This window comes from Dromaius novaehollandiae, chromosome Z (assembly GCF_036370855.1).
Source record: "Dromaius novaehollandiae isolate bDroNov1 chromosome Z, bDroNov1.hap1, whole genome shotgun sequence".
Taxonomy (NCBI): Eukaryota; Metazoa; Chordata; class Aves; order Casuariiformes; family Dromaiidae; genus Dromaius; species Dromaius novaehollandiae.
The window spans coordinates 57,947,478-57,962,716 of NC_088132.1; the positions used below are offsets into that span (position 1 = coordinate 57,947,478).

General features: G+C 38.4%; 1 protein-coding gene across 2 annotated transcripts in view; it reads left to right on the forward strand.

The window, feature by feature from the left end:
• LOC135324668 (synaptic vesicle glycoprotein 2C) overlaps window positions 1–15,239 on the forward strand; it is a 120,509-nt gene that overhangs the window by 90,217 nt on the left and 15,053 nt on the right. For both annotated transcript variants that reach the window (XM_064501393.1, XM_064501394.1), the window contains 6 exons: window positions 392–502; window positions 1,983–2,071; window positions 2,587–2,751; window positions 6,978–7,111; window positions 7,913–8,116; window positions 9,002–9,161. In XM_064501393.1, coding sequence (XP_064357463.1) covers window positions 392–502; window positions 1,983–2,071; window positions 2,587–2,751; window positions 6,978–7,111; window positions 7,913–8,116; window positions 9,002–9,161 — 863 coding nt within the window. The remainder of the gene's footprint in view (window positions 1–391; window positions 503–1,982; window positions 2,072–2,586; window positions 2,752–6,977; window positions 7,112–7,912; window positions 8,117–9,001; window positions 9,162–15,239) is intronic.

Below are 15,239 nucleotides of genomic sequence, written 5' to 3' on the forward strand. Positions count from 1 at the left end.
GAGTCATTGCAAATCAGAAACAACTTGCCACGGTCAGGACATACTTAACTGGGGGTTTAATGAATGTCACTGAATCTTTTGTGGCATTAGAGATATATAGCAACGCCATAGCTAAACCTAGCATTTACAGCTTGTTTCATTCAGAGGAAGTGGATTTCCTGCATGATTTGGAAGTACAGCTTTTCCAATACAGTTGCATTCATAGCAGGCATTTTGACACTATAGTGTGCAACTATTCCTTTATATTTCTAAAGCATTCCTAGTGTAGACACAGAATTAATATCTGCTCATTCTTAGTTTATGGGAGCCATTAAAACATTCTAGAATTCCTTGATGTGCAGTTAATGCCTCAAGAAAATGAAAATATTTGTTGTTCTGTTTTTATTTCTAGGTTAACAGAATCAAAACTCCAAAACAGATAGACGAGCTCATAGAAATTGAGAGTGATACAGGAACGTGGTACAGGAGGTGTTTTGTTAGAATTCGCACAGAGCTATATGGCGTAAGTAACAACATCTCTGTTAGTTGTGTGTTTATCATGTTTTTTAGTTAGCGTTTGGAAATGGGCTTGATTGGCCAAGCTTATACTGGTGGCAGATGCAATGCTATGCTTTCCATGTGACTGGGGAATTCAGAAACCATTGTAAGGTTCGCGTTTCATGACCCAGGAGAGGTACAGGTGAATTGCAGAGATGCTGTTTCCAACTTCTGAGGAGGAAAATGCTGCATCAGCCCTTACACAAGTGATGGCTATTAGTTATACAGGCATATGCCCAAGCACCACAATGTAATATGTGTTGGGAATGCATATTAATATATACCTATGGCAAGAGGTGATACATGATGAGGTGAAGAATTATCAGCAGGAAGTTGAGGTGGCCACATTACTTACAAACTGTAAAGCCATGAATAAATTATGTAGATGCATATCAATAAAACTTTTATAAGGCATTGTATCTGCATGTATTTTTAGTATATGTCAAATGTTTTACCAGAAAACTACTTCAGAACTATTTCATTAATACAAGCTCACTGGGACTGTGTTCCATATCCTTTTTCTTTTTTTTTTTTTTTTTTTTTTTTTAAGACAAAATTGCACAGTAACTTTGAACCTTGTAATGAAAACTGAGACAAGTTTTATTACTAAAAAGACACTAAAAATGTCCAAAATAGCTTTTCACAGCTCTGAAAAATCTGGCATCTTAAAGCTTTCCAGAGCTAAGCAGAAGTGTTGTAAACTAGAGCTGGTCACATATTTCTGTCCAAAATTGGAGTAGATGAAAACAGAAATGTTATGATTTGGCTTTGTTACTAAAATAACTTGTAAGAAGTTGAAGCTTTGTTGTCTCACATCTTTGTTATTTCACTGGACTAGTGTCTGGGTCAGAGTGTCTTCCTTGGTACATGATGTATGCAAAAAGCTGTTAGGACAGTTTGTCTGTTCTCTGCAAAAGCAGGAAATGACCTTGAGAGAGAGAGAGGAAAACACCATTCTCAGTCAGCTCTGCTGTAGACGTTCTGGCCTTGGGGATAGTCTCAGCTTTTCCTCACATAGTTAAAGTACCAATTTCTAGCTGTGATAGGTTATGACAAATCAAACTCTGATTTGTGTATCCTATTGAATTATGGAGTATAGCTCGTCTAAACTTAAAGCAGTATAATACTGGGAGGTGAGAAGGAAACATTTCTGAGAGGATCTTTGTCAGGTTTATTTGCGATAGTGAATTGAAGATGCCTAGAGATTAGGAAAGTTTGAAGTAGTCTGTGGAGGTAAATTAATAGACAAAGTGAAAAGAGGCCAGAAAGACACAGAACGTGCACAATCTGGTTATAGCCAGAGATTAATTTACTTATAGCGTAAGTACAGTATGACCTCAGTATCAAAGAGCTAATCTATTTTCTGATACTATGTAGAAGCAAGAAAACCAGAATACAAAAACTTCGGTCATTTAGCAAATGGTTAATTTCCTAATGATTTACAGATTTGGTTGACATTTATGAGGTGTTTCAACTACCCGGTGAAGGATAATACGATCAAACTTACAGCTGTATGGTTCACCCTGTCTTTCGGGTAAGAATGCTCCAGATTCTAAACCATTTTGATAGACTTGGCAGACAGAGGAATCATCTGCATGCAAATCTTTGTCACTATGATTATTTTTTCTCTTTGGAAAGGTTTTATTCAATTATCTTTCCACACAATGTGGTATTTATTGGTTAGTCTATTTTTGGTTGCAAGCCTGATTGATTAGGAATATATGGTTTAAGGCAATTGGCTGAGATGTCACTGGGGAGGCCCCGGGCTGGACCGAAATGGGGTTCCGGGCCTGAGCAGGGTGGAGGGAGGCCTGGGAGGAGGCCGGGCAGCGGTGGTGAGGACTGTTAGTACCCTCTAGGCCCTGACACATTGGTTTCACGCGGAAGCGAATTCCAGTCTGGATGTATTCTTTACACACGATATTTGGAAATCATGACTCCAGATTCAACTATTGCATCAAGTAAATGGTTGAGAAAGCTGCTCATTCTCACTTTGCACAGATTTCTGAACTTGTAAGATTTGTAATAAATATTTGCTGTCTTTCACAGCTACTACGGCTTGTCTGTTTGGTTTCCTGATGTCATTAAACATCTGCAGTCAGATGAGTATGCATCCCGAGTCAAATATTTTCGCAATGAGGAGGTCTCAAATTTTGTCTTCAACTTCACATTGGAAAATCAGATTCACAGCAATGGAGAATACATCAATGACAGGTCTAGAGATTTTCTAATATCCTGACTTGGCTAGAACAAATAAATGTATGTTTTAAAGCATGTCCTAGTAATCTAACAATTTTCTATATTAACTATTAAAAGAAGGTGTTATTACTTTTTAGGGGAATTTATTTCTGTTCTTGATTTCTAATGACTTGATCTTGAATAGTGTTCTGGAGTATGGGGAGAAAATGGGCCTGTACGTTGCCTGGTGGTTGACAGAATCACAGAATAGTTAGGTTTGGCAGGGACCTCTGGATATCATCTGGTCCAACCCCCCTGCTCAAGCAGGTTCAGCTAGAGCAGGTTGCCCAGGACGGTGTCCAGTCAGGTTTTGAGTATCTCCAGTGATGGAGACTGCACAACCCCTCTGGGCAACCTGTTCCAAAGTTCAACCACTCTCACAGTAAAGAATTGTTTTATGAAGTTCAAGTGGAATTTCCTGTGTTTCAGTTTGTACCCATTGCCTCTCCTCCTGTCCCTGGGCACCACTGAGAAGAGTCTGGCCTCATCCTCTTTACACCCTTCCATCAAATATTTATAAACATTCCTAAGATGCCCCCTGAGCCTTTTCTTCTCCAGGCTAAACAGTCTCAGCTCTCTCAGCCTCTCCTCGTGTGAGAGATTCTCCAGCCCCTTAAATCATCTTGGTGGCCCTTTGCTGGACTTGCTGCAGTAAATCCATGTCTTTCTTGTACTGAAGAGCTCGGAACTGGACACAGTACTCCAGATGTGGCCTCTACAGGACTGAGTGGAGGGGAAGAATCACTTCCCTCAGCCTGCTGGCAACAGTCTTCCTCATGTAGCCCAGGATGCTGTTGGTCTTTTTTGCCACAGGGATGCATTGCTGGCCCATGTTCAACTTGGTGTCTGTGAGGAGCCCCAGGTCCTTCTCTGCAAAGCTGCTTTCCAGCTGGTCAGCCCCCAGCCTGTACTGGTGGATGGAGTTATTCCTCCTGAGGTGCTGGACTTTGCACTTCCCTTTGTTGAACTTCTTCCCTGCCTCTGTTCCTGTTCCTCTCTGCCCATTTCTGCAGCCTGTCAAGGTCCCTCTGAATGGCAGCACAGCCCTCTAGTGTATCAACCACTCCTTCCAGTTTTGTGTTGTCTGCCCTTCCTATAGAGCCTGTATCCATCCACTGCAGCTATCACTGTACATCGTGTGGGCTATCGCACCATGTCTCTGTGGTCCCAGTGAGATTGTAGCCCTATAACTGCATATAGACTTCTAATCCCTCCAGTGTCTTTGCCATGCTGCATGCAGGAGTGTACAGGCACTTTAGAGAAGCACCCCGGCGTGCCGACTTCCTAGAAAGGGCGCAAGAGCTTTCCCCCTAATGTGGCCACTTAGGCACTTCCTTGCTCACATACATGTGCTTGGGGTGATTCCACTTTAGCCCTGCTTTGTTGATTAAGGGGCCGATTTCTGTTTACGTCACCCCAGATCCTTTGGTTGCCAGTCCTGTCCACTACTTCCTTACCGGACCGTTGGTCGTTCTCTCCCTCCCCCATCATTCCCAGTTTAATGTCCTACTTACTAGGTTGCCCAGCCTGTTGGCTAAGATGCTTCTGCCCCAAGTTCTTATGTGAGGATCCCTTATGCAAAACCAGGTTCTTTGCATTCCTGAAGAAAGCCTGAAAAGCCCAAGTGAATGCTACTTCCTTTCACAGTGGAATTCAAAGGTTTTCAGACCCAGCGTATGCAGCATATGCTGGGGTTGCGGGAGGATGTACTTTTATCTCTGTTGCTGGTTCTTTCTTGTAGCAGTTAGGACTGGTTATGTGAAAATGTTGAGCATTCAGAGGATCAGATCATATCACAGAAAAATAAAAGATAAATATTACTGTAAACCAATAAAAGCACGAACAGCTCTTAAATGGGAAACAATACATTGGCAATGCATTTCGTATTTTTTGACTGAATCCGTAAGTCTTAAGACTCTAGCTAGAATTTTACAGATAACCAGATAACTTAGGGAAAAATTAAACACAGCTGTTTTAGGTGTCTGGTTTCTCTTAAGAAATATCCAGAAGAACCATGTGAAGGGTCTCCTGGATGTCATGGTACTAAGTAATTATTATTTCCATAGGAAAATATGTATCTAAATGAATAATATTGATGATTTTGGTAAATCAGGGTAATTCCTTTTTTAATAGGAACTTGAGTTCTGAGGTTAAAGTCTTGAGTTAAAGGTTTATGCTTTGCAGACAAAAATGAGCAATTATCTCATTTTTAAACTACCTATACCTTCCAAATTCATTTTGTTTCCAGTCATTCCGTAAGTTTCAGTTGTTTTGCATGCTGTCAATGAAAACCTTATCACTTTTAAATGAAAATTTTTGTAAAACAGTAAATCTAACACTAATCTACTCTAAAACCCTAGTTTACTCTTTCAAATGTGCAAATTTAATAGGCTTTTGATAAGCCTATTCAGTTATTTCAGAGTTTCACAAAATATTTGCTGCGTTAATATGCACTTTTTTGATATTCTTCCCCAGCAAATGTCTCAGTACTCTACTTACCCCTATTTTTCTGTGTTTCCTTCAAGGTCTTTCTTAACTAGAAGACGTATCCATCAATACTTAACTTTTTACTTTGTTGCATTTCTCATGGATTTGAAATCAAATCACCTCAATAATCCATACCAGTTTTAGTATAGTGACAACATGTTTCCTGTCCAGAGGTAAAAAGTGCATCAGAAGCACACAGGACATAGTTTGTCTTTTCTGTTCCAGCTCATTAATCTAATTGCTAAATTCTCTTTGTTCTCTGCTGAAGTTAGGCTACATTTTTAAATGGAAAGTGCTATATGAAAAATGATAATGGGTTGACACTGAACTTCAGCCTGATTTTAATCAGACTGTCATAAGTGAGAAATATATAGTAACTAAAACTAACGGGCTGAAAACACCATTTTTTCTGACCAATACAAGAAGAGAAATCATTAGCTAGAAAATATTTTCCTGTGATAATCACACTTATTTTTTATTTTTCATCCTCCTTAAAATTTGGTTCTAACAACTTTCTTGGTGAGAAAGTTTAATTCTTATTATTTGGTATGTAGCATAATTTGCATGTTTGCATTCCTACTATTATTCTTGTAATAGTAAAAATACTTAGCTAGTCACACCAGGTTTAATTAGAGTAGAGCCAGATCTGTGCCTGGAAGGCTTTGCCATGTTAGCTATATTCACCATTACATAACAATTAAAGCGCTGCTTTTCAAAGCACCGCCAGTTTTGATGCAGTCCGCCAGCATAACTACCCTTTTGTAGGTGTAGCTTTTCCCACATTCAAGTGAAATAAAATATATTACAAAAAGTTCTGATTTATCGCTACATCTGGGGGGGGGGGGGGTTAGCATAATGATGTTAGTTTGTATGAGTATACTAGAAAAAGCTTATTGTATTGGTTTAGCCTAGTAATGTAGAACTAGAAAGTTGTTGCTAGTACCATGCTTTCTCCTTGAATTTTTATATGAATGAATGAATCTTCTGGAAGGAGGATGTTAAGAAATAAGAAAAGCTAATAATGATTTGTTTGTGCATGGTTTATGTACACAGTAATTGCAATTGTATGCACAGACACAGTAGTAGCACACATACTCCGGTTAGATATCTAGCTGTAAACTGTATGTGTAATCGGTGTGATCGTGTTAAACCATTTTGTGAAACCATTTTTAACTTGGATCAGTATTTTTTGGAGTTGAGCTTGACACAGTGCAGAGTGTGTTCATCTGGAGAAATAAAGGTTCTTTCAAGTATTTTTTCTTTCTGATGTATGGGTACCAGCAGGTGCTTGTTTGTTCCAAGAGATGAGATTTATCTCATCTGGGAGCCTGAGCTCCCAGTTTACAACAGTAATGTCAGATTACAAGTAATAGTGATTTTACAAGGATATTCCATGGCACTATCTTTGGTTGATGATTACAGACATGTAGTAACTGAAATAGTATCTTTTTATGTCAGTTATTAAAATTAATTGTATTACTGATTATAACCAGCAGCTATGTGGAGATGCCTTTTTAATGTTTTTTCTCAAAGGTGGTATTCTAGAATAAACTTTTCGTTAATTTTGTTACTGTAAAGTCTTTAAGGAATCACTATTTCTGAGGCAGAGATTTTTGAGAAAGGCACCAGGTAAAGCTGTGTAGCTGAGTCATTCTGGTCTGTCACTGTTTCTGACCTATGAAGGTAGACTGATAAAAATTATTTGTATTGGACAGGTTTATTATGATGAAGTTTAAATCAGTAACCTTTGAAGATTCCCTTTTTAAGAACTGTGTGTTTGATGACATTACTTCACTGAACACGTACTTCAGGAACTGTACTTTTGTGAATACCACCTTCTACAACACAGGTATTGCAAGGAAAAAAAAATGTCTGTTGTTCAGCTGCATGTTCTTATTTTACTGCTGTGGTCTGATTATAGTTTCTAGTTTTCTAACAAGATGTCCAGGAAGCCTTCTTGTAAGGAATACAAAGCTATAAAAAGCAACAGGGGTCAGTAAATGAAATACCAGAAAAGAGAAAGGTTCATATCGCCACTGGAGAGACTGCAAGCCTGCTATTGATTCAGATAATGAATGTCTCTTTGATTTTAATCATCTCTAAAGAGTTTCAGTCTGGAGAGGAGAAGATATGTTCACTGATTTAGTGATTGCTCCAATTAGCTCAAAAATGAAGAGGAGTTTGCTCTGAGTTCCCTATGATCATTTGCCTGTAACAGAAGTCCACACAAACTGAGCGTGATTGGCAGTCTTGGCTGAAAGGATACCTGGTATGCAAATAGTAGGTCTGATACTGAGCAAAATCGAGGAACATTGGCAGTGATCAGTGGTAGAAACTTGCAAATATCCCATGCTTTTTAGGCAAGACCAGCCTTTGCTGATAGGACATAACCAAATAAAGTGCAAGCAGAGATGAAGTACATTAATATAATTTACTGACTTCAAGGCCCTAGTTCCTTACTTTTATGAGCTTTGCATATTTTTCTGTGAAGATAGAGAGCTGTCAAAATTAACAGCCGTAAGTAGTCCCATTTTGTGAAGCAGTATGAGGGCCTAGTTGTCATTAAAGTTGTCTAAGCTGGAATGTTTTTAATCAAAAACCATGCAGAGTCAAGTGTTAGCTGAATTTTTTCTTTTTCTTGTTTCCACAGATCTCGAGCAATATAAATTTGTTGACAGTGAATTTATAAATTGCACATTTTTCCACATCAGGACAGGATGCCAGATCTCTTTCGATGATGACTATAGTGCCTACTGGATTTACTTTGTTAACTTCCTGGGAACGTTGGCAGTGTTGCCCGGAAACATTGTGTCTGCTCTTCTGATGGATAGAATTGGACGTTTGACAATGCTAGGTATGCACTTCACAGTAAAATAGGAAATAAAAACAAAACCGAAAGCTATCCTGATAAAGCAACACTTTCTCTTTTTAAAGGATTTAATTCAGAGAGGTAAGGAAAAAAATTCCTTCTAAAGATATTCCTTTATGTGGCATTCCAAGTGCCATTTTAGAAAGCTCCCAAGTTAGAAAGTCTAGGAACAAAGGGGTCTATAACCAGTTCTACTATGCCACATTATCGGTCATTATTCTTCCACACTGGTATTACAAGACTGTAATTTAGGCATTTGAGATGAGATTTTGAACAGTGCTGACCATTGGCTTGTCTTTGCTCTAGCTGAAAGGAGAGCAACATACACAGAGGTTATCGTTGGCTAGTGGAGCAGCTCCTGGCAATGACCTAGTGAGCAGTCCTTAGCCTGTAGCCATTTTGAAAAGTAATACAGCTGAAAGGTATCTACTGCAGAACATCTCCAATGACAAATCTGTTTTCATTTTACTTATATAACTATATAGTAGTTTATTATGTTTGGTTTTTTAGGAGCATATTTACATATAAATGCAATTCCTACTCATACTACAATATATAAATGAGTTTCATATAATGGCAGGAGATGATAAACAATGAAGAATAGGGGTAGTTTCCCCTAGATGACTTGTTTTGGGAGTTCAGAGGGGGTTCCAGTTTAATACTTTATGATATATCCTAATATTTGAGGAGTTACACTCTCAATTTTTTCCAAGCCCCTTATAGCCAGCAAAAGACATCTCTTTAGTTTTTAACTCAGAACATATGGATCAGTTATTCACACACACTGTGTGAATAGGAATATTAGACAAACAAAGATTATTCTTTAAAAACAACTCCACTTAGTAATTGTTTTGTCTGTCATGTATATAGGTGGTTCCATGGTTCTTTCTGGCATAAGCTGCTTTTTCCTGTGGTTTGGGACCAGTGAATCCATGATGATAGGTATGCTTTGCCTCTACAATGGTCTCACCATCTCAGCGTGGAACTCCCTTGATGTCATTACTGTGGAACTGTATCCTACAGACAGAAGGTAGGTGCAGATATATCTTTGCTAACCCTGCTGTGTCCATCTCTAGGTACCAGCAGAGATGATAAATAGAAATGGTTAAATACGAGCTTTACAGCAGTTGTGATGTTTTGAGTTGACCAAACACAGTTTGTCTTGTGAATAGCAAGGGGAAAAAAAAGATTTTTTTGAGCTATTTGGTATGTATTTTGCATCAAATATCACCTAGTCAGGAAAATGCTACAAATGCAGTTTCGTATGAAATATGAAAGTCTAAATGCTACTTTTGTTTAAAATACTGCTTATCAATAGTGTTTCTGAAAACATTAATGGAATAACTCCAGGTTTCCCCAAGTGCAACTAGCTGCGAAGTCAGCATTTGGCCCAAAATAGCAATATTGCTACATTTGTCTGTTGATTATGAAATGGTGTGGGGATGAAAATAAAAATCACTGGCTGGAGCTGAACAACATCTTCTGCAAAGGATTGTGGGTTTGAACCTTGCTGAGCTGTTAATCAGTGTGCTAAGGATTTGTATGCAAGGTCAACAGCAGTTGGTATGTTCTCATCATTAATCACATACAAGAGTGTCTTGGGTGCTACTCCTGATCCTTCAAGGCTCTTAGAGAAAGACTCAGGACACTTTTCATGTCCTGCAAGCACTGCTGCTAGAAGGGAATTTTTCCTTTAGTGTTGAGGTATAGGATACTCTTTAATGTTGATCAGATGTCACTGAATGGACTGTAGGAAGAACAGTCTAGTCATACACTGTAATATGTCAAGGGTAAAAACCTAAAAGTCATATTTTTTTGAATAGACTGGGATATTTTCTCTTTTTTTTCCTCCTTAAAAAATAATTTCTGTGTAAGCTTGCACAGGTTCCTGCCAGTGTGTGGAGTGTCTTTTCTTTTATCACAATACTACTTCTTATGTCATTCAGTAAAAGTTTCAAATAGAGTGAAATAAATAATTCCAGAAGTTTATGAATGCTTAATGCCTTGCTGGCAGTTCTAAGTTTTGGGACACAGATGCATCTGGCTTTGGTGATGCTCATTAGGAGAAAGGAGACTGTAGACTGGGTTGAGTAGTCACCTCTGCTTTCTTTTCATTGGCATTTTATTTTAATTTATGCTTCTTTACACAAGAAATTAATCTCTATTGTTGTGGTTATGTCCAAATAGCCATACTGTGCTACTCAGGAATCCAAAGCACTAAGTTTTTATAGCACTTCTGTTTTTATTCCACCTCAGCAAATTTGTCTTCTGGCAATAATTATTCCATCAGTCAAGCTTTATGGTATAATTTTAGTAAACATCCTTTATAATTAGATATTTTCTTGGAATTCATGAATGTAGTAGGCATAAATATTTTCTTAGAATGAAATAGAGAAAAGTAATTGTGGTAAAACACATTTATTTTAAAGGAAGAAAAAATAATTATCAGTACTAGGAATGATAAAACAAACATTATTGATATCTCTTCTAGGTCATCTGTATTTGGAGCTAATAGTTATTGTATGGAATTTTCCACTAGCGTTGAGATTTTAGCAGATTTTTTCCCCATTTTCTTTTTTAAAAATGTATGCATGCAAGAATAGCTGTATGGAATTCCACCATGAAAATTTACTTCCAGATGTGTGTTTCTTTGGAAAGAACTCACATAGAAAATAGATTATTTTATATTATCAGTGTAAAAAGGCTAATATACCAATCTACCTGTCTCAGAAAAGGCATTGCTGGTATGTAACGAAGGTGAGATTTTTCCCAAAATTTCTGGTCCCTCCACTACCGTTTTTTGTCTGTTGGGTTATAAGGAAATGAGCAGTTCTGGAAGTCTGTTCCTAGCTTTTTAGATTGGGGTAAGGCTGTCCCTGTGTTTCATAAAACTGCAGGGACTCACAGCCTGTTTTCCACAATTCTTTCTCTGATATTTTGTATCCAGGTTGGCTCCTGTTTTAAAGGCTTCCATTACCCACCTCTAATGGTCCCGTTTGTCCTTCTAAGACTTCTTTGATCTCCATAACCTATGACTTGTCACAGTTTGCCAGGAATTTCCAGGTGTTGCAAGGGGCCCCAGGACCAGACAGCCTTTCCAGGCATATATGGTACATGGAGCTGCCTGATCTGTTATGCATCCAGGGTCCTGCACACTCAAGAGGGTGTGCTCTGCTTGCGCTTTCAGACCTGCTAGCTGAGTCCACAGTGAATGTGGTCCTAAAAGTGGCTTCCATTTTTCCCTTAAAATATGATCTAGATGCAACCATTTTGTTCACTGTATCACTATTTTGCTGCTCTGCTATGTACTCTTTCCTCGCTCCCGACCAGTGAAATGGCTAGAAACCAGCAGCAAAGGGCAGCTGGAGGTTGGGCTGGAAGAAAAGGGTGTGGAAGGAGGCTGGTGAAACGCTCACATACACAAGAGACCGGCCTGACAACACCTCCTTCTCCTCCTGCATGACTCCTCCTGGAAACCAGCCAGTTGCCAAACTGCTGGGAATTTGCCAGTGTCATGCAGGGTAATACAAAAGGTGTTTCATAAATCGTACTCCAGCTTATTTATGAAAGACCATTTCGGCTTTCTGCCAGGCAGGGGTGTGGTGAGCAGTTTGGAAGCTTTTGGTGTTTATGATACACAGGACACATTGCGTTTTTCTCTTCATCTACTCACAGGGCAGAATTAAGGTTGTTTCAGAATCTTCACAGATTTGGATTCTGTGTGCTTTCAAACTTAACTATGGATTTATGCTTTAATTCACAATTTAATGCCTGGGTTTGAGGTAATTAAGTAGTTTGTCCTAAATTCTTGATGAGTACTTTCAGATTTTATGCCATTGTAGCATAGCTGTTGTCTGGATATTCTTTATAAAGCTTCAGTAGATATGCGCAACTGCTAAAATAAGAGAGATGTTAGAGACTGTATAGATGTCATGTGGTTTTCAGGTAGATGAAGAAGTTATGTTAAAAGATGTTCAAAAAGGTATGTTACAAATCCTAGTCATAGGGAGGTTTATCTCTTCCAGATGACACACACAGAGGTAATGAATACTCATTTCATAATATTAATTTATTTTTACTTTTCAATACACAGACTTTAAAGGACACCAATGATGATAAGCTGTGAATTAGCTAATTTCTAATAAACAAGGCAGTTAACCCAGCTCCACAGTATAAAGTGGTTGTTTTACTTCATCTTTTCTCTCATCTTCTCTCTTGTCTCCTTGATGGCCTGTGTTCTGGATTGCTCAACACTCAGCAGGTTCTGAAAAGTCTTTGGTCAGTCATGACCCACTGGAGAGCCAAGCTAAACTGTTCAGTAGCTATGGAAGCTCTGCTCTAAAGGAGTCTTATTAAACTTCTCATGAGCATTTTTAGATGCTCCTAGAGTAATTTCTTACTCTTTCATAAACCTAGTGTATTTTCAGAACATTGCCTTAAATGAGGTGATGTAGAACTTGAGGCACAGAGGAGAACGATAATATTGTTAAGAATGACTTTAGGTGCCTGATTTGACAAATGTGGCGCCTGGGTTTCAGTTACTGAGCATTTTACAGGAGGAAATGGGCTGAAAGTATAACTTCCACTGCAGCCTTGAGTGCTCTTCACGTCAGCAACTCAAATCTGAAAGTGCTAAGCTGAGCACCCAGAAAATGTGAAATGCATGCTTAATGACCACTTAATTTGGCTCAAGTGATTTGCCTGGCATCATACAGGATTTTTGTGAAAGGGGTAGGGATTATGCATTTCTCCTGACAGCATTCAACTACCTTAACTGTGAGACTCTGCTTTCTCATCTTGCAGTCCCCAACCCTAATGACAGTGCACCTTCCAGCTTCTGCAACAGATGAGCCAAAGCAAGTTTTGTTCACTACATAACTGTTTTATCCCTCAAGCTCTCTTTTTTTCTGTGCATTGGCACAATGATGTGGAAAAAAAATACTATGTGATGAGGTAATTATAGATTGTGTTGTAATGTGTGTGCCCAGGGGGCTTGAATAACATTGCACAACTGCCTAGATCTGCCTATAATACAAATATAAATGGAAGAGAGTTAAAGCTCTCCAAAGAAATATCATTTAGGAAGATTTTAATGACTTTGAAACACAGTTGTTGCATTCACATAAATGATAAATGTCTTCTTGTGACCTAACTTGGGAAGCACCAAGACTTTAAGTCAAGACTTGTTAAGGAGAGGGTACAACAAATAAGCCAAACTTAAACAGATACTGGAATACAGTAAGTCACCTCCTTATATTTCCTGCAGAGTAAATCAAGGTCAGATTCCATCAAGTAACCAACAATTCATCAGTTTTACTATGGTTGCCAGACATCTGGTTTTGAGTCTTGGCCAGGAATATTTAGAATTCAAGGTGTGCTATAAAATGAAGTCTGAAATGAAATCCTGTTCTGCTTTTTTTATTATCTTTGAAAGAAGTTCATAAGAGTTTGGTCATAATTAGGAAATAAGTCACCTATTTTCAGTTTATTATATATTTACCTCTTGCTTCTCTTCTTAAGCCCTGAGAATCTCCCCCCAGACTCATAACTATTATTCACAAGATATCTTAAGTCCAACATTTTATTGTTGTGGCTGTCAGAAGAGAAGTTTTCTATTCTTTTCAGTTGTAATAGCAAAGTCATCAACTTACAGTGCACCTCCTGACAGCTATTTTCTGCTGCCATCCTGTGGATGAGGTTCAGCTGCATTTTGCTGAAATTCTTGAAGTGCTTCAGCTTTGCAGTTTCTTTCTTCTTTCCCAGCAGAGCAGGCATTGTGAATAATAACTATTACTTTTTTCATTGAACTGAAAATAGTTTGCTGTTTAGCTACTGGAGATTTTGATTTCTTACCCAGTCACACTGAAGTCTGCTAACAACTCAAAGAGTACTAGGCAGATATTCTCTATTTGCTGTGTATATTTTACACTTACCACCAAAATATCTAGAGGCTTTACAAAATTCAAAGACCCTGGGGTTGCTCTAGAGTCTCTCTTCTTCCCCACTGCGGTAGCACTCATCTTCTTAGATAGATATTTATTTTTGGCAAGACCATATTTCTATGGCAAAATTCTGAACAGTGTTACTTTGAAGTCCTTCTTTACTGTCTTATTTTTATTCCATTAATTTCTTGTGGATATGGAACCAGGTAGAATTAATTTGAAGCAGAATCCTTATCTTTTACATTTGATGCCTTGAACCAGTCTTGTCTTGCTGAAGGCATCGAACAAACTTATTTGAATTATTTTTTCAGGAATTATAAAATAAAAAAGGCTTAGAGGCTTAGGATTTTTAACTGTTTTGTTCTCCTTGTGAGACCATTTGTCAAAGTAACTTAATTCTTCTCTTCCATCAAGGCAAAGATATGAGAAACCAGGCCTTTCTTATTCTTTGACTAATTTTTTCTATTTTGTCTCCAGTTCTATACTTACGTACAGGAGGGTGGAATCATTGCTTTTGAGGGATTCACAACCAAACTTAATGGATTAGTAGTCCAAGGCAGAAAGGCAAATTCCTTGGGTCTACTTGCACAGTGAAGGCTGTAACTAGCCAGTCTACCATCTGAAAATGTCCAGACTTCAGAAAATTGGCCATAGCACGTTCAGAAAATTCATGGTTTTCATAGCCTTTCAGTGTTATCAACACCCATGAAAATGGTATTCAGAGTCTTTTGTAAAGTGTTGGATAGGTCCAGCACTAGCTCTGGCAAGAAGGTCATCAAATGTCTGTGCTACACATTCAGGAGCAATCGAAAGGCTCTTGTAGGATGGTGAAGTTGTTAAGTGTTCTGACTGTGAGCAATGGAAAAGTGGAGCCAAAGTATTTTGTTTAGGTGTATAAGCACCTGGTCTAAGATGCAGCATATGTGGCAACTGGGAAACAAGCTCTTTTAATCTAAAGACTTGGATAATCCCTCTATTTTTAACTGTTTTGGATTCTTGCCATTTGTTATGTGGGGCTTGGGTGAAAAGAAGCCAGCTGTTTTCCTTGGTCACAGCTTTCCCAGCCCCTGAAGTAAAATACATTTGGGGAAATTCCTTTTATCTTAACATCCAGCTTTCTCACAGATCTGACACTCTTACAGGACTTTTGCATTGTTATTCTAGCA